Here is a 27,321-nt window from a genome sequence, read left to right as displayed (position 1 = left end):
GTACAGGTATCTTACCAGAAAATTATGATTTTGCTGACTTTTTTAGGGCTTTATGTTGACGAAACTGTAACTTAAAAGACTGCAAATATATTTTAGTTTTATTATCATCTTATCTTAATGTGAATGTTATTTTCCAGTGTGGCCTTTAGTGAAACTGAGTTTGACACCCCTGTTCCAGATCATAACTGCCGTCAGCGTCGTTGTTGTCAAGATTTGTATCCGTGGCTATTAGTGAAATGGGCAATGAGCAAAACGATAAAAAGTCTCAGAGAATCAGCTCACGTCCTCCCAACAGTTCCAGGTCTTTCTTGAAACTTTGCCCAGACTTTTGGAAGGCGCTCCAGTGACGGACGCCGGCCAAAAGAAAAACCTGTTATTATTGTGTATTGATGTTGATTATTTTGGCAGATAGCTGGTTTCTGTTTAAAGGGTTTGAAATGACTTGGAAGGATTTCAAAATGCTTCTGTGTGACCCGAGGAGATCAATTACGCAGCGCTAAGGACATCCTCAAACAGATTATCTACAAAGGCCTACGTGAATCAGTCTTTGGCGTCAGACGCCGGGGGCCACGCTGGAGAAAAAGGTAGAGAAATGACAGTGGATGTTATCGCCACCCACTATCAAGCAGACTCTCCGCGGGCTGCTGATAACCTGGGAGAGTTGGGGATGAAAAGCTGCATCGAACTAACAGCCTGAGTCAGCCCAAGGCTGGGATTTGTATTTGGCCACGGCAACAAAAAGGCAAACTCTAATCTTCCTCCCTCCCAAAGGCAGTTGGCCGGCCAACTCTGTGGAGAAGGGAAAGAACAATATCTTCCCTCCTCTCTACATCTCCTGTCGCACATGTTGCACTCTCTTTTACTTCATTTCTTCACGTTAAAGTTTAGGACAGCACAAATTGCTTCCTGGACAACCAGTTCTCACTCCCAACTCTAGTGTCCAGAGGAAGCATTTCACTTTGATCACTGAATGAGACCTTTTGGTTGGGCAGCGTCTTACAGCGTCAGATACCAACACAAAAATCCCCTTTAGCATCTGTATGGAACGCACTGCGCAACAACAGTAGAGAGTAGTATGTAGTATGTAGAGAGACTACAGCAGAGAGAAGTATGTAGAGAGACAACAGTAGAGAGTAGTATGTAGAGAGACTACAGTAGAGATTAGTATGTAGAGAGACAACAGTAGAGAGTAGTATGTAGAGAGACAACAGTAGAGAGTAGTATGTAGAGAGACTACAGTAGAAGTAGTATGTAGAGAGACAACAGTAGAGTGTATATGTAGAGAGCTACAGTAGAGAGTAGTATGTAGAGAGACAACAGTAGAGAGTAGTATGTAGAGAGACAACAGTAAGAGGTAGTATGTAGAGAGACAACAGTAGAGAGTAGTATGTAGAGAGACTACAGTAAAGAGTAGTATTTAGAGAGACAACAGTAGAGAGTAGTATGTAGAGAGACTACAGTAGAGAGTAGTATGTAGAGAGACAACAGTAGAGAGTAGTATGTAGAGAGACAACAGTAGAGAGTAGTATGTAGAGAGACTACAGTAGAGAGTAGTATGTAGAGAGACAACGGTAGAGAGTAGTATGTAGAGAGACAACAGTAGAGAGTAGTATGTAGAGAGACTACAGTAGAGAGTAGTATGTAGAGGGACAACAGTAGAGAGTAGTATGTAGAGAGACTACAGTAGAGAGTAGTATGTAGAGAGACAACAGTAGAGAGTAGTATGTAGAGAGACTACAGTAGAGAGTAGTATGTAGAGAGACAACAGTAGAGAGTAGTATGTAGAGAGACTACAGTAGAGAGTAGTATGTAGAGAGACAACAGTAGAGAGTAGTATGTAGAGAGACAACAGTAGAGAGTAGTATGTAGAGAGACAACAGTAGAGAGTAGTATGTAGAGAGACAACAGTAGAGAGTAGTATGTAGAGAGACTACAGTAGAGAGTAGTATGTAAAGACACAACAGTAGAGAGTAGTATGTAGAGAGACAACAGTAGAGAGTAGTATGTAGAGAGACAACAGTAGAGAGTAGTATGTAGAGAGACAAAGGTAGAGAGTAGTATGTAGAGAGACAACGGTAGAGAGTAGTATGAAGAGAGACAACAGTAGAGAGTAGTATGTAGAGAGACAACAGTAGAGAGTAGTATGAAGAGAGACAACAGTAGAGAGTAGTATGTAGAGAGACAACAGTAGAGAGTAGTATGTGAAGAGAGACAACAGTAGAGAGTAGTATGTAGAGAGACAACGGTAGAGAGTATTATGAAGAGGGACAACAGTATAGAGTAGGGTAGGACTTTCCCCCAGCAGATTGGGGTTCATGTCCCGTTCTTGTCCCGCGTGTCCCTGAAACGTCCATTCTTTGTTGACGGGTTAGGTATAAGGGTCAGCCATACTGTGTGCCGGGGGTCTGGAAATAATCAGCTGCTCCACTGATCTCCAGCTGGATGAGAGAAGGACTTTTGTTCAGACACGTAGACCTTCTCACCCGGATCTCTCCGCCAGCTCGGACACCTCTTCTAAAGACCCGAGTGAGTTCCTGACCGCTCCATCAGACCGAGTTTCCATTTAAATGACTGAGCCAACGTTGCTCCTGGCGTTTTGAATCCCATTTCTACCTCCAGTCTGAAATCCTTCTGGATTTGTGAAGTCGTGAGTCATTCTATAACCAGGCTGACACTGTCAGTTCTGTGTAGTTCAGGTTGTTTCTAACGTGACACATTTAAATACGTTTCATATGCTAAATGGAGGAGCATATTGACCTGGCTGTGAGATTTAACAGAAAGTAGAAAGATGAATCAATAGCTGCCGTTGGTTCATCCCTCCATCACTTTAAAGCCCAGTTCAGAGCAAAGACTCACAACGTATGGGTAGGAGCGCACACACACACACACACACACACACACACGCACACACACACAAACACACACACAGAGACAAACACACCCACTCAAAACAAACACGCACACACACAGAGAGACACACCCACCCACCCACACCCACACCCACACACACACACACCTGTGGATCCTGATTAAATTGATTAATTGAAAGGAAAGAGTAAATGAATCCCCCCCGGCTCCCCACTGGGCCCCGTGCACCCGCCTGAGTGACGGGAACCAAATGAAAAGCACACTAATCAGACAAGTATCACCGTGGCAACCGCGTCTCTCATGCTTCAACAAAATAATGTTAACAAGTTTGCATGACAAACACACAGCACGGAAACAATTATACCTCCGAGCATACGTCACATTTGAATTAGCATTCGGTATGCTCATTAAAAACTCAGCCAAGCACACTGATTAGGATCAACTGCATCATTCCAACAGGGCAACGCCACTCTTAAAGGGGAAGTATGGTACTTTTCAGCTTGGACCCTTTCCTCCCAAGTTTTGTGTCTAAGTAACTGATGGGAACAAGTTCTTCCTGGAACATACTTTACACAAAACTGCTATTTTTTTTAGATGTACGCACGTTAGAAAAGCTCAGTATTATAAACCCTGACAGAGTGTTTCTGTTCTCTAACTCCGTTCTTTTCAGCAAACAACAACAACCTTCAAGCTACACGCACTGAAAATGACCAGTTTACACTTTACACTTTACACACACACACACACACACACACACACACACACACACACACACACACACACACACACACACACACACACACACACACACACACACACACACACACACACACACACACACACACACACACACACACACACACACGTGGTGCCTGTGGATCCTGATTAACTTGATTAATTGAATGGAAAGAGGAAATGAATCCCTATATGGCCTAAATGGGTGTGACTGATTTGATTGACAGTGAGTTGTAAATAATGTAAACTGTGACTGTCAGATGAATGCAGTGGAGTAAAACGGACAATATTTCTCTCTAGTGGAGTAGAAGTAGAAAGTGGCATGAAAAGAAAAGACTCAAGTAAAGTACAAGTAGCTTAACATGTGGACTCAAGTACAGTACTGAGTACATGTACTGCGTTCCATTCCAGCGCTGCTCCACAGAGACAGCCATGTGATCTAGTTGATGTGTGTTCTGTATTCGCCGCCATGCCTCTGCTTCCTCACAACACTAAATTATTCACCTCGATGGCCGCCGTGAGCCAGATGTGGCTGAGCCGGAGCTATTAGGTCTCCCATTATCGCTTCTCTCCCTCTCTGTCTCTCTCTGTGTCTCTCTCTCTCCCTTGCTCTGTCTCGGTCTGTCTCTGGCTCTCTCTCTGTCTTGATACGTTTTGATACGTTTTTCAATCTCTGTTTTTTGTGTCTCTTTGTAGTCATCTTTTGTCTCTTTGTAGTCAGTTTGTGTCTCTTTTTCACATCATTTTGGACCGTTATTATCTCCATATCTGGGTCTAAAATGATTTGAAAAAGCTAGAGCAGATAACACATAAATACCACTCAAAAAGACCAAACTTAAAGCTAAAGTCCATCTACAATCATTAGATCTGAGAAAAGTCTTTTAATTACATTCACTTGGCTTAGATGCTGCACGTAAACCTTACACTAACCTTACTCTAACCTTAGCTAACGAACACGTAGACTCCTTTCTGAGGCAGAGTAAGACGAAGAGGAGCCTTTCTGAGGCAGAGTGAGACGAAGAGGAGCCTTTCTGAGGCAGAGTGAGACGAAGAGGAGCCTTTCTGAGGCAGTGTGAGATGAAGAGGAGCCTTTCTGAGGCAGAGTGAGACGAAGAGGAGCCTTTCTGAAGCAGAGTGAGACGAAGAGGAGCCTTTCTGAAGCAGAGTGAGACGAAGAGGAGCCTTTCTGAGGCAGAGTGAGACGAAGGAGAACAGGAGAGTAATCAGCATATTCAGGAGATTAGTAACCTCTGTGTGAACTCGCTGCTGTTAACAGAGTCATTACATATGGATCAATTATCCTAATGTACCACGCTGACATACATGATCTGTGTGTGTGTGTGTGTGTGTGTGTGTGTGTGTGTGTGTGTGTGTGTGTGTGTGTGTGAGAGAGAGAGATAGTGGGCCCTATCTTGCACTCAGCGTGCATGAGCGCGTGGGAGTAAAATATAAAATAGATTGTGTACGAGGCCGACAACGCCACCTAGGTTTTGGTGAGGCCTAGGACCTCATAAAACAATTAAAAATAATAAATATAAAGATTAAAACAGGCCCTTTGTACTGGGGGAGAGCAGTAAAACAAGTGTATTTAAAACCATGAATAACAGGAATAACAAATTTATTTAAAAAGAGTAAAATAAACCAATTAAAATTCCTCCTTAAAAGAATTTAAAAACTAAAAACACAACCAACTAAAATCAAGCTAAAAATAGTCCAACGGAACAGGAGTGAGATGTTAGAATGTCCACAGGTCTCCGCTGGCAACCAGCTTCTTATCCGTGTGGCTCCTCTCCTGGGGCATAGCCTGTAAAGAGAACTCTGGGCCAGTCAAAGGTCCTTTAAGAGTGCCACCGCTTCATACAATTCACACACCAAACACCGGTCTTAGAAAGAGACTTCTGAGGAAGGGAGAAGTTTGACCTTCTCCCACTGTTGCTGCTAGCCATCGGTGTTTGAGTTTCTCTGGGTCTCTCTGTCTGCTCCTCTGTGGTGCTCTCATTCTCTCCATGTCCTCCTTGTCTCCTGTTGGTCTCTTGTACTTCTTCGCTCTCAGTGTCCTCCATCTTCTTCATGTGTTTCCTTACTCCTCTCTGTTACTGTTCTGCCCTTTTTATACCTAAAAACCAGTCAATCCCGTCTCTAGCTCCCAGGTGCGAGTCATTAAGTCCTAATTAGGGATGCACCGAAATGAAAATTCTTGGCCGAAACCAAAAACCGAAAAAAGAGGAAACCAAGACCAAAAACCGAAACCGAAACACCGAAAGAAATTAAGCCAATTATTAGTACCATTGCATTTATGGCTATGACTGTGTACTAACTTTACTAAAATCAAGGCATTGCAATTGTATAAATTAATATTAAAGTTTAATTTATCTAGCAGAAATATGGCTACAATCTGATAGTCACATACAGTATACAGTAGCCTAAGAACAGAATAGCTTACCTATTATTATTATTATTATTATTATTATTATTATTATTATTATTATTTATTATTTGAGGCACTTTCTTGCAGGATTTCCCTGAACATATCAGACAGCGAGGGTGCATGCCCCTCATCTGGTGCAGAGAGACCAGTCTTTGTTTCTGCGCTCTGATCTCCTCCTGCGCTGGGCGCCGCTCCGTCTCCGTCTCCACGCGGGTTCTCCGTCTCCATGGCGACCTGGATCATTTCTCGTGCGCCCTGCTTTATTTCCACATCCAAGTAACGGTCTTTATAACGCGGATCAGGTCCAGTCGCGATGAAGTGCAGAGGATCCGAACAGATCTCACTGAAACGTGTGCTGACAGACTCTAAGAGCACTTCTCATTGTTTTCACTCCGTGGTCCGTCTCCTCCTCGTTGCCTAGGAGACGCTTTACAGGTGGAACGGATCGGGTACTGACACACGTGCAGATCGCAGTTTCTGTTTGCGTCATCACAACATTTTCGGCTGTATTGTTTCGGTGATAAAAGTATTTTGGCCGAAAACCGAAAACCACAGCAAATCCAATAAAAGCATGCTCAAATAAAATCTACTTCCGCCCTGTGACACTTGCTTGGCCATAATGTAGCGTGTGCATCTACACGGACGCAGCAGTTCCCATTTTTGCAAACCATACATAATTACAAGGAAAAATATGACTGAAAATGCGCTTCAGGTGTTTGGATAGATCAGGAGCACTTTACAGTACAGTCCTCAAAAAGTCCCAGCATTCTTTGTGGCTTGTTGTGTTTTACACAACATTTCCATGAATCATGGATGTGTTGATGACATAAATGAGGAAATATTAGAGGACTTAAGGAGACGTGATGTTGAACTACGGCGGGATTGGACACTCCGGTGGGATCGGGTCCGGGATGCGCTCCTGGTGGAGCGGGTAGATGGAGATGGAGTGGGGGAGGGGGGAGGGGCACAACAGGAGCAGGTGGTGCGTTTGGAGGCCCATGCTGAATGGCTGCAGCAATCCTCTCCAGACTTGAGGAGATGCGCCGAGAGGAGCAGCAACATCACGCCCCCCCGGGTCAAGACGGGCCTTTATTACTTTGCCGCATCCCGGACAGCTCCGCCGTGCACGCGCGCCAAATCCGTCGTCATAATAGCAATCCGCCATGGAACAATACGCCTGCTCTTAAAGGGAATGTGAGATGACGCTCTGATTGGTTATTTTCACGTTACGCCCAAACCACACCTAGCTACTTCAGACCAACCCATTTAAGATTTGCGTCGGGCGCAAGAGTCATTTATCCCGCCGGTATCATAGCAACAGCGGCCGAGATCCGCCCACAAAGCTACTTGCGTTTCAGATCGTTAAAATAGGGCCCTTAGTGTGTGTGTGTGTGTGTGTGTGTGTGTGTGTGTGTGTGTGTGTGTGTGTGTGTGTGTGAAAATATCCCCAGGAAGGACCTTGTTTTGCTGGAACCATTGTAGTTTTAGTCGTGATAATGTATATGTAATTATGAATCTGAGTGAAATCCAGACGTCACTTATCCCGCGAAGACATGGAGCTAATTTATAAATCCCATGGAGTCCCTTGCTAATACTGGTTGTGTGTGAATATATGTAATAATATAAAACTGTGACTGAGATCAGACTCTCAGACGGAGGGAAACCTATTTTTCTTTTTGCTCTGTAACCAGGAGCGACAGAAGCTGTCGCCATGGTTTCAGCTTCACTTAAAGAGATGAAAGGTCACTGGAAGAGCAGACGATGAGAAAGACAGAAACTGACAGAAAGGGAGAGAAATCTCATGATCTCATGTTCCAACAAGTCCCGGCCTGTCACTCTATATCATGTGTGTCAAACATAAGGCTCAAGGGCCAAAGCTGGCCCCTCGCAGATTATGATCCGGCCCGCATATCATTTATGTTCACAATACATTTAGCTTTTTCCAAAGTTTTTGTCACTTTCACTTTTAATGCTTTAGGCACTTTTTTTTTAATACATTTGTCACTTTTTTCAGCCAATTTTGAGGTATTTTTTAAAATAGTATTGTTGCTTTTATTTGACATTTTTGTTGCTTTTTTAAAGACTTTTTGTGGCTTTATTTGGAGGCTGCACAATAAATCGTTGTTATATCGTCATTTCAATATCAACCGGCGCAATAAACACATGGTGAAAGACACTCAGAGATTCATTGTGTTAGTTGAAAGTTATATTCAACTCAATGTTCAATTTGTTCAATTAAAGAAAGTTTTAATTTAATTATTAGTTTTAATATATACTATGTGTTGATGGTTCTGGTGGGTTCTAGTGTGTGTGTGTGTGTGTGTGTAAGCGTGTGTGTATAAGTGCGTCGTGTAGTAAAAGCGTGCGTGTGTGTGCGCGTGTGGGTCGCGTGTGTGCGTGTGTGTGTGTGCGTGGTGTGTGTGTGTGTGTGCGTGTGTCTGTGTGTGTGTGTGTGTGTGCGTGTGTGTGTGTGTGCGTGTGTGCGTGTGTCTGTGTGTGTGTGTGTGTGTCTGTGTGTGGTGTGTCTGCGTGCATGTGTGAAAAAAAAGGTCCACTTTTTGAAAATAGAACCCCCCCTTCCACTAGGCTACGGGCCTGATATGTATTTACTGTACATACATATGGACGCACGTGTACAAACACACAACCCGAGGCATTTCAAACACACTGGCACTCTTTTCTTTTCCTGTTTCGATTGAGAAAGTGAAGCACTATATTCAGACATTAATACTTCACATCTCATTTTCTTGCAGAGAAAACACAATATTCCCAAAATTACACAAATTCCAATTTTCTTAAGCTGCATTTGGGGCTCTTTTAGTAATGGCGCTGCAGAAAAACAACCTCTTTACTGCGTCTTCAGCTTCTGTTTTTCAGACATTAAAAATATCAAACAATTTTTTCCAAACGGGGTAATGTCTCCAGTTGAATGTGCCTGACAATTAAAGGTGATTCTGACCCGGCAGCAGCGAGCGGCTCAGAAATGCTGCCTCCGCTCGTCTTTCATGTCTGGAAGCCAGAGAGAGATTCTGTCGGGGGCTGAGCCTCATTAGCAGTGATAACATTTAACCCTGATCTCCGTCACAGCCCTTCACATCTCCACATAACGTCTGGCTACACACCACAGATGCATTCTGGGACGGGAGAAAAAAAAAACTCTCTGGGTTGTTTGCATTTCTTTAAACCAATCACAATCGTCTTGGGCGGCGCTAAGCCCCGGACGCAGTGACGGTGCTTCTGCTAAATAGTCTCAGGAAGGAACTGGTTCTGGTGGAACATTTGCACCCTGCAAAAGAAAACTTTATTTTATTTATTTATTTATTTAATATTGGATGTGGAGTTAGCAAGCAGCTCTGCCTTGTTGTACCACCCACTTGACATTTTCAGCGTGTAGCTCGCTACTTTGAAGTTTGTTCTTGTTTCCAAAAAGAGAATGGAGTGGGAATGTACTGCTGTAGAGTTAGACTAACCTGTGTGGCCCTGTGTGGCCCTGTGTCTGTCCCTGTGTGGCCCTGTGTGGCCCTGTATCTATCCCTGTATCTGGCCCTGTATCTGGCTCTGTATCTGGCCCTGTATCTGACCCTGTGTGGCCCTGTATCTATCCCTGTATCTGGCCCTGTATGGCCCTGTATCTATCCCTGTACCTGGCCCTGTATCTGGCCCTGTACCTGGCCCTGTATCTGGCCCTGTGTGGGTTAGAGAGGAACTGATCTAAACATATTCTTAGTAAATCTCTAGAATCATTCCCTGAAAGAACCAAGCAGGTCTGACTTGTTGAAACATGCACATCTTCTTCAGAACTTGATTTTTTAGCGTGAAACCATATGGTATCTGTCAGGATGGGAACTGACTGGACTCAGTGGTTTATTTTGTCTTTTAACTGTGCAGGATTCTGCATACATCCCATAATATGACTGCAGCTTCTTTGCAGTTTGATCTCTGTGTAAACGCTTTCTGGGATCAGACAAACACTCCCGTCCACAGCAGAAACCTGTCAGATCCTCCGCTGGGGAAATGTAAATCTTCAGAGAAAACACAGAGACTTAGCCCAAGTTTTAAGGAAAACTCTGTTGCTGAACAATAACTCTGGTTAATAATTCAACATCACTTTGCTTTGGAGCGTACAGTAGTTTTGGAAACTGGAAAAGGAACACAAGCCTCTGAGTGGAATAGCTGGGAGGATTTCCAACGAATTCTGACTTCACCTTCACTACAGAATTCAAATGTTCACTTGTAGGCTTGGGTACTGAAATCCGGGGGGGGGTAATATTGCACCTGTGCAAATGTGTCCCACCTTTGTGGAAGACTTAGGCGTGTGTATTGGGCAGGGGGTTCAAGCGTCCTTCCTCGAGAAAATGTGATGTTTTTAAATTTACAAATAATGCAATTTCCCCGTACATTTTGTGTCTCTTTGTTGACCACATAGGTATGATAATAAGGTGATAAGATTATCCGGTGGAGTGAACTCACATTGAGCTGCAGCGTCTCGGTCCACTGTCCGATGACGCGGTACCCTGGCCCGGAGACGTTGTTCCACTGGTACTGGAACAGATCGTAGCGCCCGGGGGCGTCGCCGTTACGGTTGAACGTCACTGAAGTGCCAGCGCTTCCTGCAGAGGACAACCAGCCAATTAGTAAAGGAGACTCTCAATCAATAAATCAGTCAACCTGTCAATCAAACACTAAGCAAGAGGAACATCTGTAATACTACAGTACAAATGTTCAGCGTCATCCTTTTTGTTTAACATGAAATCACCATCACCAAACCCACCAGACTCCATGTAAATTATAACTACTTTTATCATCGTAAAATACACTTCATTCAAAGTGGACAGAAACTAAATCAAACTCTCAAAAGCCGTCTTGGTTCATCTTTCCACTGTTCCAACAGTCACCACTCTGGTTTGGTTGAAATAAACCCTTAATTCACCCATTTACATGTGGAGATATGCTGGCTCTATACACGCTAAAAGTCCTGATTATTTACATGGAGTCTGGTGGAAATATGCTGGCTTACATGGAGTCTGGTGGAGATATGCTGGCTCTATACACACTAAAAGTCCTGATTATTTACATGGAGTCTGGTGGGTAATCTCAATGAGTCAGACACACACACAAACACACGACAGTATATAGATTTTTGGCACGTTCTATGAGTCTCTTCTCTCTCGCTCTCCCTCTCTATTATTATTCCTCTGTTCTTTTACTCTGTGAAGACTCAAACACACAGTGTTTATTTACTCTGGCTGCTTCACTTCTCTTTCAAGTCTGTATTTAATTAATGTGGTGAATAGAGAGAGAGAGAGAGAGAGAGAGAGAGAGAGAGAGAGAGAGAGAGAGAGAGAGACACAGATTTTGATAGAAACTTTATTCTATCAATGTTCCATCTTGTTATTTACAAAATAATCTCTTTTCAACAGGCCAATAAATACGTATACATATACACTTAAATACATGACATCACCTCCTGAGAAAAGATAAGTGAACATTTGTTCAGGTTGAGAAAACCTCCCCTACCTTACTAAAATGTTTCTCCAGCAACGAGAACAACGGCGGCAGACACACACACTCACAATAACAATGAAACATGGTTTCTTTTTCATCACAATAAGGTGAGGTTAGGAGCAACTAAAACAGCAATCAGTTAGGAGCAAACTGAAGCAGCTTTAAGTAAGGTGCCCTGTTTGAGCATAGCCTATTAGCAGTGAGGGGAGTTGACCAGCTGATGCGCTGATGCAGATCAGCTGTTGCAGATCAGCTGATGAGACCGTGTTGTTGGCCAATAGTGTTTAGCGGCGTTTTGACTACTTGGCCTGCCAGAACTGACGCTGATGCTCACTTTCTTTAAATCCTGCAGATCTCCTTTCTTTGGCAGCAGGGTAATGACTGCCCTTCTGCAGCTCAGCGACAGATGTCCTCTGCTCAAGCTGTCCTGAAACACCTCCAGCAGGTCTTCACCAATCATGGGCCAGAAGGTCTTATAGAAATCTACAGGCAGCCCGTCGATGCCTGGTGCCTTACCGTTCCCAAGGCTCATCAGAGCAACATACAGTTCATTTAGGGACAGTAGATCTTCCAGCACGGTGTTGTGAGCACCCACCTGAGGAAGCCCAGCATAGAAGGACACAGCTGACTCAGCATCTTCCACATACTCCTCTCTGAACAGGTCTTTGTAGAACGAGGTGGCATATCTCCTGATCTCAGGGGTTCCCGTGATTGTAGCTCCATTTTCAGAGCGTAGCGAATGGATGATCTTTCTTTGACCATTCTTACGCTCCAGACCAAAGAAAAACTGTGAGGGGGCATCCATTTGGGAAGTGTTCATGAAGCAGGAGCGGACCAGAGCCCCCTGTGCTGTGATGCCCAACAGGTTGGCTAAAGCAGCCTTTTTGACTTTAAGAGCTTCAACATACCCCTGATTTCCTGTGGAATCCACCAAACTCTGTAATTCCACTACTTCAATCTCTAGGTCTTGAATATCCCACCACTGCTGCAACGATGGGAAACTGGACTTATGACTCCGGTGTATACACCACACACACTAAAACGCCTCTTTAAAAGAGTTATCATTTAAAAGTCCAGTATTAAAGTGCCAATATGCGCTGTGCAATTTTACATTTTGAATATAAACAAAGCACTGGACAAGACAATGGTCAGTAAAACCAACAGGAGTTATTAAACACTGCTTAAAAACACCAAAATGGTGTTTGAAACAATAAAAGCGATCCAGCCTGGCCAAAGACAACATGTTTTCTCTGGAGTGACTCCAGGTGTACTGCCTGGCGTTCAGGTGAAACCCTCTCCACACATCCTTCAGCTCACAGCCCTCCATCAGACGCCAGTGTCGGGCTGAGGAGGCAGGATGAGGCTCCAGGTGGTTTCGGTCTAAAGTGGGATTCTCTGTGCAGTTAAAATCACCTCCCAAAAACAAAAAATCATCAATACAATCCTGAATGACATCACACAAAAGGTTTAAAAACGTAATTCGTTCAACGGCCAGAACTGGAGCGTACACGTTTACAAAAATAAGTTTATCATTTTCATACTGAACCTTCATTTTTATAATGTGCCCACACATGATCTCTTCCACACTAAAGGAGCAGGGACGAAAGCCCTTAGAGAAGAGCACCCCGACCCCCCCACTGTTAGAGACTTTATGGCTGAGAATAACCTCCACAGGCCACTGCTTTTCCACTCACTCTCATTCTCCACATCACTGTGAGTCTCCTGCACAAAAATAACATCAAGATTCTTTAACTCCATCAGTTTAAACAGAGAAGCTCTTTTAACATCGCTTCTTGCTCCGTTAATATTTAAGGATCCAATTTTTAAATCTGCCATTAAAAAGGAAAGAGCAAAAACACACACAGCAAGTATGTGGAGAAACATATTGTACCTAGTCATCATCCTCAATGAGTTGAGCTCTGACTTTAGTAACAAGTTTCTTGAATTGGAAAACCTCTCGGTCAGTGAACCCTTCATTATCTTTCCTCAGCCAGGCCACAGACCTGATGAACCCTCTCAGATCAGGGAAAAACTGCTCCGTCTTAAACGCCCTGAGCCCTTTAGAGTCCTGCAGGAACTTCTTCATCTTTTCCAGAAAATAAAGAGTTAACTCCTCTACTTGGAATGATGTCCACTCACATTCCTCCTCCTCCTCCTCCTCCTCATCATCATCATCATCATCATCATCACACAGATCCTCCAGCAGTTTTTTAGCTTTTGCTTCACTCTGCTTCTTGTCAGAACTGTTTTGTCTTTTGCTGGATCTTTTAGTTGTATCCACATTTGTAACAGTCTGACTGCAGCTAGTTTTATTTGAGAAAATAGTGTGAGTGCTGTAGAAGCAGCGAGATATGTGAGTGCATGTCACAGCCTGAGAGACAACCAGCACAACAACACGTAATATCTGGAGTTCATCTCCCCACAGGTTACTCTACCTTCTCATTTACTCCTCTACTTCATGGGTTTTTTCTTTATTTTTTCTTTGCTTTTGTCTTTGTTTGTTTCTAACATTTGACACTAGCAATTTTACTGTATATTGATATACTGTTGTTGCTTTCCTGTTTTTATTTTTATTTTTAAATGTATATATTTTAGTTTACTCAATGAATTGTATGTATGTATTTCTTCTCACATTATTATCCTTGATGCTTTGGCAATATTGTTATTTCTGACATTAATGCCAATAAAGCAATTTGAATTGAATTGAGAGAGACAGAGAGGGACAGAGAGAGAGAGAGGGGGGGGGGGGTGACAGAGAGAGAGAGAGAGAGAGTTGGGTTTCCTTTCTTTAGAATGAAATACAAAGAAATTTCCTCAGGTTAAAAATAACAGTTTTGGCAGAAACACTCTGCAGCTTCTTCATTAAAATGTTTGAACTGTCCTCTACGCTACACACTCACACTGTTTTTTATTTTCCTCTTGAATATTTGGCATTTCAACTTCACAGTTTTAACATTTTGCCAACATGATCCAATACTTTCTGGTTCCCCATAGCCACACTTCTCGTGGGCGTTGAGTCCGATCCTTGAGCCACACACTCGTCCGCAGGTGGAGCAGGGGAAACCAGATGCCAGGGGGTACCAGCCGCCCGCTGGTGTCTCTTGTTGCTGAGGTTGATGAAGGCTACGTAAAGGTCTTTGTGATATTCTCGGCTCTTCTCCAGCAGCTGCCTCAAGACAAAAGCCATGTCTGTCGTGGATCTGGCTTTCCGGAAGCCACACTGCGTTTCCAGAAGCACAGCTTGCGGGATGTGCTCAACCAATCTGCTGAGCATGATCTTGGCCAAGACTTTCCCTGCGACGGAGAGGAGAGATATCTCGCAGCTATTGCCGCAGACTGCTCCTTTCTGTTTGTAAATGACCACGATGTTAGCATCCTTCCAGTCCTGTGGGAGGGTCCCATGTTCCCAGATGTTTTTGATCTGGAGGTGCAGGCGACGCGTAATGATGTATCCTCCGTATTTGAAAACCTCTGCAGGGATTCCATCGGGTCCAACGCTTTTGTTGTTCTTCAGCCCAGCAATGGCTTGCTGTAGTTCTGAGTAAAGTGGTGGGGTGTCCAGGTGCATGGTTGGTTGCAGGTCTGGGAGATTATCCAGAATATGTGGGTCGACAGGGTTGGTTTGGTTGAAGAGACTCTCAAAATGATTTGCCCCCAAGAATCTCGTGGCGGTCCTTGAAGAGCATGGACCCGTCAGCTGGTCAGACTGGGGCAATGGCCCGCTTCCTGGGGCCGTACAATGCTTTTATGGCATCGTAAGAGCCTTGAGTGTTATCGCAGTCTGCCAGGTTCTGGATTTCTTGAGCCTTTTGCACCCACCAGGTGTCCTACGTAGTCCGGAGGGCTAGCTGGGTTTCTGTTATTGCAGCAGTAAAGGTGGTTTTAAGGGTGGGAGATCCAGGGTAGGATAGGAGAGCTTTGTGGGCCTAATGCTTGGTTTTTAGGATTGACTGTATCTCAGCTGAGTTACAGTCAAACCAGTCCTGGTGATGTTTCCTTGATTGGCCGAGCACCACCTGAGGCTGCGCTTTGAATAGCATGGCACAGAGCTGGCCAGTCGGTTGTTTCCTCCGGGAGGTTTTCAGCAAGGAGCCGTCAGAGGTTGCCTTTGGTGGTGGGGCTATTCAGCGCTATACAGTTGAGTTTCTTGTTTGGAGCTGTCCTCGGGCCACGGGGTTGAATGCTCATGAGTCGTTTGGATCTGACCATGAGGTGGTCAGTCCAGCACTCAGCTCCGCACATAACACAGATGGTGACACCTTGACTGTCCTTTTTGATGGACAATCACGTAGTCAAGGAGGTGCCAGTGTTTTGAGCGGGGGTGCTGCCAGGTGGTCTTAAACCTTTTCTTCATCTGGAAGATGGTGTTAGTGATGACCAGCTGGTGCTCTGCACAGAGGGAGAGGAGTCTGAGCCCGTTGTGGTTCATTTTCCCCACACCATACTGGCCAAGTACTCCATACCAGGTGCTCCGTGCCCACTCTAGCATTGAAATCTCCCATGAGTATGAGCATGTCCGTAACCGGGGTTTTCTGTAGGATGGCATCAAGAGCTCTGTAGAAATCCTCTTTGATGTTGTGCTCGGCATCAAGAGTTGGGGCGTATGCACTGATGAGAGTGGCGAAGCGTTCCTTTGCCAGGGGTCTGCGCCATGTCATCAGTCTTTCATTGATGCCGATGGGGAGTTCCGGAATGCGCTGCAGTAGTTTAGACTTCACAGCAAAGCCAACTCCATGGTTATGGCGAGTGCCTTCGGGGACTGCCTTCCAGAAGAATGTGTTTCCAGCACCAACCTCTGTCAGGGAGTCCTCCCCATGTAGTCTGGTCTCGCTGAGAGCTGCTATGTCGATGTTGTATTTTGCGAGCTCCAGGGCCACGAGTGCTGTCCTGCGGTGGGGCCTGTCTGGAGTTTCAGCCAAGTCCAGCAGTGTGCGAACATTCCACGAAGCAATGCTTAGCTTATTTTTCACTTTGATTTTTCGACCGCAAAGGGGGATGCTCCGACGGTTGCGGCTTGCCGTTCGGAGTTTGGGGAGCAGGCAATTTTTGGACCACCTTTTCCAGGTCCTTCCCCATCACAGGGGTGAGCAGTGTGGGGCTGCTCAGTTGCAATGGAAGCTGCCGAAAAGACGCGCTGCTCCAACCCGCAGTCCTAGCGACCATCACTCCATTGCAGCCTGTGTGCATGGTTTGGTTAGACACTCCCAGTCTCATCCTTGGCCTTAGCCCACCACCATTTCACAACGCCACAGGACTTTGGGATTAAGGTGAGAGTGTGGGTGCGCAGACCTCACTCCCACCATCTTCACTCCTACCAGATGACTTCCAGTGGCATGAGGGAACCTATGACAACCTCCGTCTGGCAGGAGTTGCAGGGGGCTGCCGGTGGTCCGGTCAGTTGGACTCCACCTGTGCCTGTCCCCAAGTGCAGGTTTGTCTTCGGGGTTTGCTCCCCTAGCCACTGTACCCTCCCGAGTTAACCCATGTGGCTGTGGGGTTGCCTTCTTCTGCCTTCCCAGCCGTTGTGGTGGTTCTCACACCACCATCTTCCACCTGCGTTGGGGTCTTCACTATTTATCTATAGCTGGGGCTATTTACCCATAACTGGGACAGGGGTTGACGGGCATCAGGATGTTTCCACTCACCGATGGGCCTGCATGCCGCATCTCTGGGGCCCACTGCTGCTCCGAGATCCCGTACAACTTAGCCTGGAACCACAAGGGACCAGTTACCATGTGTGCCACGGGGAGGCGTGTACGAGATTTTGGCAGTGGAGAGGCTTTATACCGGCTGAGGAGGCTTACACACTCGGCTCCTCTTTTCGCCCGTGAGAACAGAGGGCTATCTGGTGGCAGTAGCTGAAAGCAGAAAGCGACAAGCAGATGCAGCATGCAACATGCACTAACTACAAGCACTACTACTCCAACACTGCTGCAACGACACATCACACACACACACACACACACACACACACACACACACACACACACACACACACACACACACACACACACACACACACCTTCAGCTCGAGGCAGCTAGAGTAAAGACAATAATATCCCGCTGCAGAATACTAAAATAATAACTGCTTTTCATTTGCATCCTGGCTGCAGAATGAAATGTCTCATAAAGGAGCTCTGTGCTGCGTTATTGGACATCTGAAAGAGTTCCTCCAGCGTTTTATGTTCCCTAAACAGAGTACCGAATGGAGAGTAAGGTTTGAGAGAGAAATCTCAGCGCCTGCCTGGCACAGCCAACGATTTAATGAGCGCCTTCAACCAGAGCATCCATTGTGTGCTGCGGGGCGATAAAAGTCTTAATGATGTCTCCGTTAAGACCCAGACCGAACATCATCTCGCTCTGCAATACCTGCTCACAAACATACCTTCTGCCTCACAAGTTCCCTCACTGCTCACAAGATTCAGTCAAAACATCGTCTTAATGGTGAAGGTTATTAAAAAAAAAAAAAAAAAAAAAAAAAAAAAAAGGAAATTTTTTTTTTTTTTTTTTTTTTTTTGTTTTTGTTGTTTTTTTTTTTATAAGAAAGGAGGACCAAGCCCAAAAAAAACCCAACCAAATTTTTTTTTTTCTTTTTTTTTTTTTTTATTTAAATTTTACCAGAACACAAGGATCAATCTGAGATGAAGAGTTCAGTGAAGCAAATTTAATGAGTCCAGCATAAGAGGTTACAACACAATTGTGGATTCACAAACAGCATCTAAGTTTCCCTGGCAACTGACATTAAGTCAGAGCTGGTCCACCAAGATCTCGTCTGAATTATGAGCCCTGATCTGTTCTCTCCCTCAAGCTTTTTATCCTATCCTCACAAGGGGGTGTCTTCTTGTTTCTTAAGCAGAAACTGTTATCTTACACACACACACACACACACACACACACACACACACACACACACACACACACACACACACACACACACACACACACACGCCAAGGTCGGGGCCTTTGTGTGGTGCAACTTCCTCTTCCTTCAAACAATGCACCTCTAAGTGTCTGATGGGAACAAAAGTCTCTGTAACTGGTCCAGCAAGAAACAAGCAATAATGTAACCCTACAGGACAAATGTTCAGCATCACGTTTGGCACAAACAAATTGAAATCAAACTACATAAAGCGGTCTTGGTGTGTGTGTGTGTGTGTGTGTGTGTGTGTGTGTGTGTGTGTGTGTGTGTGTGTGTGTGTGGCCCCCCAGCAGAGACTCGTATATTTGACTGAGTATGTGAATGAATTCCCCCTCTGGGGGGTCAATAAAGATCTTATCTTATCGGAGAGACTTTTTAATTTATTCAGCATCTGCAGGTTCAGAAGTGTGCAGCTGGTTATTGTTTTCTCAGAATTTGGGTCACAACTGTGCTTGGAGCAACAGGCCTGAATGGGAGTGAACCACTTTAAAGGAACATGCCGACTTATTGGGACTTTAGCTTATTCACCGTAACCCCCAGAGTTAGACAAGTCCATACATACCCTTCTCATCTCCGTGCGTGCTGTAACGCTGTCTGACGGCCCCAGCGGCAGCAGCCCATCACAGAAAATGCAGGTGAATAGTTCCAGAAATCCTACTGCTCCGAATTGTGAAAAAAGTGACAAAATAACGCCAACATGTTCCTATTTACATGTTGTGATTTGTAGAGTCACAGCGTGTACAAAAAACAACGTAACATGATCCGTAAACAAACCGGGAACTATATTCTAAGACAGGTTTGCATATCACTCCACCCAAGTACTATATTCTTCCGCCTGAGAATATAGTTCCCGGTTTGTTTACGGTTAGAAGATGGCTGTGTCTCATGTTACGTTGTTTTTTGTTCACGCTATCGACTCTAAGCAAATCAGTAAACATGTTGAGCATTATTCTGTCACGAATTCGGAGCAGTAGGATTACTGGAACCATTCACCTGCCTGTTGGCCTGATGTGGCCTGGTACGTAGGAACGAAAATCAGATGAGAAGGTTATACCTCTGAAGTATCTATTCTAACTCTGGTAAGTGAATAAGCTAAATTCCCAATAAGTCGGCGTGTTCCTTTAAATCCTGTAAGATGCTGTTGATTGAACATTTTCTTCGAAACTACGTGGTATTTTTTTTATTAACCTTTATTTTACCAGGAAATAATCCCATTGACATTCAGAGTCTCTTTTTTGAGGGAGTCCTGGCCAAGACATATATAAGTATAATATACAGTAAAAAAACAGACAAAATAAAACACAAAAGACAGTTGGCAATTTAACATCATCTCAACATAATCCCCAGCAGTGCTCAGTAACAACACATGTGCATTTAGTACTCCAATAGTCCTTTATCCTAATTTTAAACGGTGTCATTGTTGGTAGGTAGTCTAATTTAAGATGATTCTGCAATTTATACCAGGATGAGGGTGCAAAAACTTTAAAGGCACTTTCATCGAAGACAGTTGGCGTTCAGAGAATGTCATAAGTGATTGGCCCAAATGATCAAAGATTACATTTCCTGGTAGTGACTTTAGGAGTCAGGAGAGAACATGAGTAAGGAGGCAGTTTACACAGTATGGCCTTAAAAAGAAAAATATACCAATGCTCCAACCTGCGATTGTGCAAAAAAGGCCAACCAACGCTCTCATACAAGCTACAGTGATGAGTACGAAAAGTAGAATTAGTTAGAAATCTTAGTGCTGCATGGTATACTGAGTCCAGCATTTTCAGAGAAGATTGATTTGCATGCAGCATTGACAGAAATGTTGCTTGTATAAGTGTTTTTCTCGCACTAAAAGAGAAACAGCCTTTGTTTCTACAATAGAAACCCAACTTTACTCTAGGTTTTTTGTTAGACACATGCTGCTTCAAGGACAAACTTTCTTCTAAGAAGAAACCAAGATATTTGTAGCCTGATACGTGTTCAATTACTTTCTCATCTAGTGTAACAATCTGACAAGCATCATCTGTGTTCCTTGATTTAGAGAAGCACATCATTTTACTTTTGTCAGAGTTTAGTTTCAATTTATGGAGATTCTTCTGGATAATGTTAAAAGCAGACTGCAGGTCTTCTGAGGCACTTGTTAAGGATGAGGCAGAACAATATTGTCATCTGCATAAAAATGACACTTTGCTGTATCAGATCGGTGCATAAACTCCAGTACTCGCCGACACTGATACCAACATTTTAGGCAGTATCGGAGGATCTGACTGCTGGAAGCGTCCGCCCACTCACCATTGAAGCTGACATTGCGGATGTACTTGAGTAGTTTCTTCCCCCCGGCCAGGTCCATGTCGGGGCAGATGCCCGAGTTTTCGGGACACAGGTCTCGCTGCATGTTGTGTAGAGCGTGCGCCATGGCATACACCGCGTCGATTACAAATTGCACCTTTCCCTCCTGCTCGTACTTTGAGTCAATGCTGATCCGCTCCTGACCTGAGAGACACACACAGAGACACAACACACACTCAATACTGACAGATGATGTCCACACTGAAACAGATTTTAACAACAGTCTATGGATGGCAGTAGGGCTGCACAATTAATCGCAATTTTATCAAAATTTCAGTATAGATAGTGCAGGGGTTTAGCAACCTTAGGCACGTGCAGGGCTGTAGTACTGGAGTCCGGACTCATGGTGTTTTTCTATTGTCTTGGTATTTGGACTTGGACTTGTCTCAGACTTGGCCGTTGACTCGCCAAATATTCTAGTTGGTTTAGACCGAGTCTAGAACTACTATATACCAGTGTTTTCCCTGGCTTTGTGTAAGACTAAGGTCTCCTGCACACTGCCTGCGTGGCGTGAGTGCGTCAGCTGCGTGGCGTGTCCATTTTTATTTCGGCTCCCATGTTAACAGGTTAGAGCGTGCACACACGCCTATTTTTCACGCGACACGCAAGCATGTTGGAAGCGTTTCCAGGCAAAATAGAATAGGAAAAGATGTTTATATGTCATTTTGACACAAATACATTTAATAAATGTCATGTTGATGTTTGAAAGTCTCTAGGTTTTGATATAAATGCAGATATAAATATCATTTAAAATAATAATAAATAATTATCGATTTTCAAATATGTCACCTGTCAATACAGAAGGAAATATTCTGTAACCTATTTTGCCGTCAATACTGCTGACGTCTTTGCTGTAATTAAATCAGTATATATTTATGTTTAAGGGAAACATACACGTGTATTGATTTCAAGACTTTATTGTTTGTTTTCAAGGCCTTAAATGGCCTGGCCCTGGAGTGTTTCTCTGAGATTTTAACCCTGTGTGAGCACAACCGGTCCTTGCGGTCTTCAAATCAGCTGGTTTTAGAAGTCCCAAGGTCAAGGTATAAATGGGGGGGGTGATCAGGCTTTTGTAGTTGCTGCCCCGAGACTCTGGAACAAGTTACTTCTACTACTTTATTCGCACTATTACAAATGTAGCTCTTTTTAGATCCAAACTCAAAACCCATTTGTTTAGAATGGCTTTTAATACGTAGTAGTGGTGTGATAGTTTCCCCCTCCTCCTCCTGTTTCCAGGTCACCTTTTCTGATTTTACTGTTTTCTATGTTTCATTCTTTTTATTGTACAATATGTTGTTTTATTCTTGGTTCCTGATGTAAAGCACTTTGGATGGTTGCTGTAAAGTGCTATATGAATACATGCTGATAGATTGATTGATTGACTGAACGGCACATTAAAGATACATCCAGCTTCCTTCTTTCCCAAAACAAATATTTGGTTGGACCAAACTGTATTCGGTATTTCTTTTTTTCAATATTCAAGAACTCGTGCTTCCTGACATATGAACGTGTTAAACACACTAAATGATCTGATTTTACCAACACTCAAGACCCTATTTTAATGATCTAAGCGCACGGCGTGAAGCGCCTGGTGCAGGTGTGTTTAGGGCGTGTCCAAATCCGCTTTTGCTAGTTTGACGGCGGAAAAAAGGGTCTGTGTGCCGGGCGCCTGGTCCTAAAGGGTTGTCCTTAGTGTCTTCATTAATCAGAGGTGTGTTTAGGGCGCCTGGTTCTAAAGGGTTGTCCTTAGTGTCTTCATTAATCAGAGGTGTGTTTTGGGCGTAACATGCAATCAACCAATCAGAGATCATCTCCCATTCCCTTTAAAAGCCAGGCGCGTTTGGACCTTGGAGCATTGCTATTATGATGGAGGATTTACTTTATTTGTAATCTTCTGCATGTGTGTGTGCTGCTGTGTGCCCTGTGCACGAGCCTAGGAGTATTTTACTAATTTGCTGTTAAACTAACAATGAAATGCTGCGTTATTGACATTAGACCAGGTTTTTTCCCACTGCCTCAAGATAGCAATACGCCCAGAATGCACCTGAACACACCTCCCTGTAAGACCAGCACGCCCATGGGCCACAGATGGGTGCAGGTGCATTTGCTATTTAAACGACGTGGGCGCAGGACGGGAAACTGACAACTGCGTCGGTCTTAAACCAGCAAAGACACTGGCATCGGGCTTTGTGCTGTGCCGGATGCGAGATAGTGCCCCAGTTCTCCTAAAACACACTCAAACTCAAGGCCTGCAGGCCAAATCCAGCCCCTCACAGATTTCGATCCAGCCCACATATAAAGTAAGGTTAACAACCCATTTTGGCCCACCTAGTTTTTGTGTCTTTTTCCGACATTGTTGTGACATTTTCCAAAGTTGTTGTCACTTTTTCTGACATGGGAACCACTGCTTTACAACACCAAAGTCACACACTAACACTAACACTAACTAACCATGGGTTAACTCTGGGTTCTAAAGGCACAATAACTCAGATGTATGGAGCATAAATAACTCAGATGTATGTAGCATAAATATGCGGCTGTGTGGAAGAGCAGAAGCCAGATGTTGTGAACATCTGGATGCGTTTGCTCTGAGCACTAAGTGTTCTCCTTAATAACAGCATCAACATCTGTTTAAAGAAAAGAAAAGAAAGACTCCCTCTGACCTATGAGCGCTGTGAGCCGGGACCTTGTTGGAAACAGACAGTGCTCTTTAGTTGGGACATCAATACGAAAGAATAGGGAGTAAATAAGCAATAAAACGTTGGAACAAGAGACAAAATCCTGAAAAAAGCAACACAAAATCTGCCCAGTTCTTATTGTTATTACTGTGCAAACGGTATGGCTATAGTCCACTTTTTCGCCTCTCTCTCTCTCTCGCTCTCCCTGTCACACACAGCGAGACACACACACATACTCTCTCTCTCTCACACACACACACACACACACACTCTCTCTCTTTCACACACACACACACACACACACACACACACACACACACACACACACACACACACACAGAGAAACACACACAATCTCACATACACACACACACACATACTCTCTCTCTCTCACACACACACACACACACACACTCTCTCTCTTTCTCACACACACACACACACACACACACACACACACACACACACACACACACACACACACAGAAACACACACAATCTCACATACACACACACACACACACACTCACTTACACACACAGTGAGAAACACACACACACAGAAACACACAATCTCACACACACACAAACACACACACACTCTCTCTCACTCACACACACACTCACACACACAAACACACACACACTCTCTCTCACCCACACACACACTCACACAAACACACACACACTCTCTCTCACTCACACACACACTCACACACACACACACACACACACACACTCTCTCTCTCTCTCTCCCTCTGTCACACACAGACTCTCTCTCTCTCACACACACACTCTCTCTTTCACACACACACACACACACACACACACACACACACACACACACACACACACACACACACACACAGAGAAACACACACACACTCTCTCACACACACACACTCACCCACACCACACACAAACACACACACAATAACACACTACTACTCTCTACTCTCTCTCTCTCTCTCTCTCTCTCACACCGTTGGTGTCCAAGTCACTAATGTGAAGAAAGATCTCTGAAATTGGTCCAGTATTGAGTGGGAACGCATCAGTAGACACTAAAAGTTCTGGTTTTGTTGAAGTTTTTGTCCCTTTTTCGGACCCTTGTGGGGGGGGGGGGGGCGTTCCGACATTTGTGTTGCTTTTTGGGAACTTTTGTCCTTTTCCGACACACACACACACACACACACACACAAAACACACACAGCTGTTACCTGTACACTTCCTGCTGCTCTCGTCTTTCTTGGAGGAGCTCATCAGTTTGCAGTTGAAGTTCTCCTCCCAGTACTCAGCGAACCAAACGTTCCTCCGGTTGTTCTCCAGCGTCCGCGACGTGAAGTACGCGTCGAACCCTAAAGACAAACAAACAGCTCAACCAATCAACGAGCTTCCAGTCTTTCCCACTAATTAACTAGTTCATTGCACCCCAACGTAGTCTTATTTGTTCCGCCACAGTTCCATAACAAACCAATTATTTTTTATTTCAAATTACATAAAACATCTCTAATTTAGTGCCATTGCTTCAGCAAAGATATCTCTCACTTTAGTCAGAAATGTACCCTGAAAAAACAGTGAAGAAGAAGACCCCACGCTGTATGACAGACAGACAGACAGACAAACATACGGACAGACCAAGAAACACACACACACACACACACACACACACACATTCACACACATTCACACAAATGCACACACACACATTCACACAAATGCACACACACACACACACACACACAGATTGTTAGGATTCACCACTCACAATTAACTCGGCGCTCAGTGTAAACAGAAACAATAAAACGGTTTTTTTCATATTTGTCTGCTCATCTGTTCTGCACTCAAAGGGTAACCTGGTTTTTTTCAACCTGGATGTCAACCCTATCTTGTATCTAAGTGATGGAAACAACAATCTTTTCAAATTGGTCCAGAGTTACAGTTTTTTTACAATCACTTTGCTACTAATTTCAGAACCTTGATGTCATTTTTCAAAACTCTAGACACAAAACTCAAAACAGTCATCACTTGTAACACAGACTGTCCAATGTTCAAAACATTGCATTGTGCATTCATATCTTTAAAAAAATCTTGCATTTTCACAATCATTGGTTCAAAAAAACTAATTTATGGTGAAATACCATTGAAACATTACTTTAGATCAGCCACACACAGGCTACCCATAGTTTCACTGATCGTTTGTACAATCATTAAATATTGTAGTACAAAATAGGTGATACATGTTTCATTATGGTACTACATATAAATACATCCCTGTAAATGTACTGCAGTAGTAGAGAGAATACTACAGACCAATGTGGTTACATATATATATATATATATATATATATATATATATATATACACACACACAGTACAGACCAAAGTTTTTATATATATATATATATATATATATATATATATATATATATATATATATTTATTTATATATATATATATACACACACACACACACACACACACACACACACACACACACACACAACACACACAACACAATATACACAACAATACACACACACACAGTACACACCCAAAGTTTGGACACACCTTCTCATTCAATGCGTTCCTTTTTATTTTCATGACTATTTACATTGTAGATTCTCACTGAAGGCATCAAAACTATGAATGAACACATATGGAATTATGTACTTAACAATAAAGTGTGAAATAACTTATATTTTAGATTCTTCAAAGTAGCCACCCTTTGCTTTTTTATTAAAAAGGGAAAAACTTCCACTAATGAACCCTGACAAAGCACACCTGTGAAGGTAAAACCATTTCAGGTGACTACCTCATGAAGCTCATTGAGAGAACACCAAGGGTTTGCAGCGCTATCAAAAAAAGCAAAGGGGTGGCTACTTTGAAGAATCTAAAATATAAGACATGTTTTCAGTTATTTCACACTTTTTTTTATCAAGTACATATTCCATATGTGTTCATTCATAGTTTTGATGCCTTCGTGAGAATCTACAATGTAAATAGTCATGAAAATTAAGAAACACATTGAATGAGAAGGTGTGTCCAAACTTTTGGCCTACTGTGTGTATATATATATATATATATATATATATATATATATATATATATATATATATATATATACATATATATATATATATATACACACACATACACACATACAGTACGTTATATATAAAGTATATATAAATGATATATCTCAATCATCAGTAACAAGTTGGCAGAATTGTACCAGCAGTTCCAAGGGCCTGCATGCATACAGTGCAGTACTGTCAATACTGTAAATAGTCTCAAAGGTAGTACATGGGACCATAGTAACAGTGTCTGATAAACAGTAGTACATTACAGTAAAGGTAGTACATGGGACCATAGTAACAGTGTCTGATAAACAGTAGTACATTACAGTAAAGAATGATGATGAAATATTACATCCATAGATAATGTATTCTAATTGGTTCATGCTCTACGCTAATTGGTGACAATGAATCTCGTTATCTTTCATGATCTAAACATGGAATATTGTTTGTCTGTTTCCATACAACTATGCATTGAGAGTAATGCAGCAGTTACTTATCATTATGAGCAGTTGTATTAGCTGATAGTTAGATGATTGTAATGAAATGAATAGACAATCATCTGAAATGTGTGAATTGCTTTTTGAAATAGTAGTACTGTGATGTTAAGTTGTGTCATATTGAACAGGTGATCTTTGTTAAATGAACATATGATCTTAGGTTTATGTGTATGTATCCAAGCAACTGAAAAAAGTGTTTTGAAAAATGTGTGAGTTTTGTGTCTAGAGTTTTGAAAAATTACATCAAGGTTCTGAAGTTAGTGCCAAAGTGATTGTAA

General features: G+C 43.3%; 1 protein-coding gene across 3 annotated transcripts in view; it reads right to left on the bottom strand.

Moving 5' to 3' along the window:
- The window catches only part of LOC120558025 (metabotropic glutamate receptor 7), a 212,058-nt gene that overhangs the window by 46,311 nt on the left and 138,426 nt on the right, over positions 1 to 27,321 (bottom strand). For all 3 annotated transcript variants that reach the window (XM_039798846.1, XM_039798845.1, XM_039798847.1), the window contains 3 exons: positions 24,687 to 24,824; positions 20,736 to 20,936; positions 10,502 to 10,641 (listed from right to left, as the gene is read on the bottom strand). In XM_039798846.1, coding sequence (XP_039654780.1) covers positions 10,502 to 10,641; positions 20,736 to 20,936; positions 24,687 to 24,824 — 479 coding nt within the window. The remainder of the gene's footprint in view (positions 1 to 10,501; positions 10,642 to 20,735; positions 20,937 to 24,686; positions 24,825 to 27,321) is intronic.

This window comes from Perca fluviatilis, chromosome 4, assembly GCF_010015445.1.
Source record: "Perca fluviatilis chromosome 4, GENO_Pfluv_1.0, whole genome shotgun sequence".
NCBI classification, from domain to species: Eukaryota; Metazoa; Chordata; class Actinopteri; order Perciformes; family Percidae; genus Perca; species Perca fluviatilis.
This window is presented reverse-complemented; position numbering and strand designations above follow the sequence as displayed.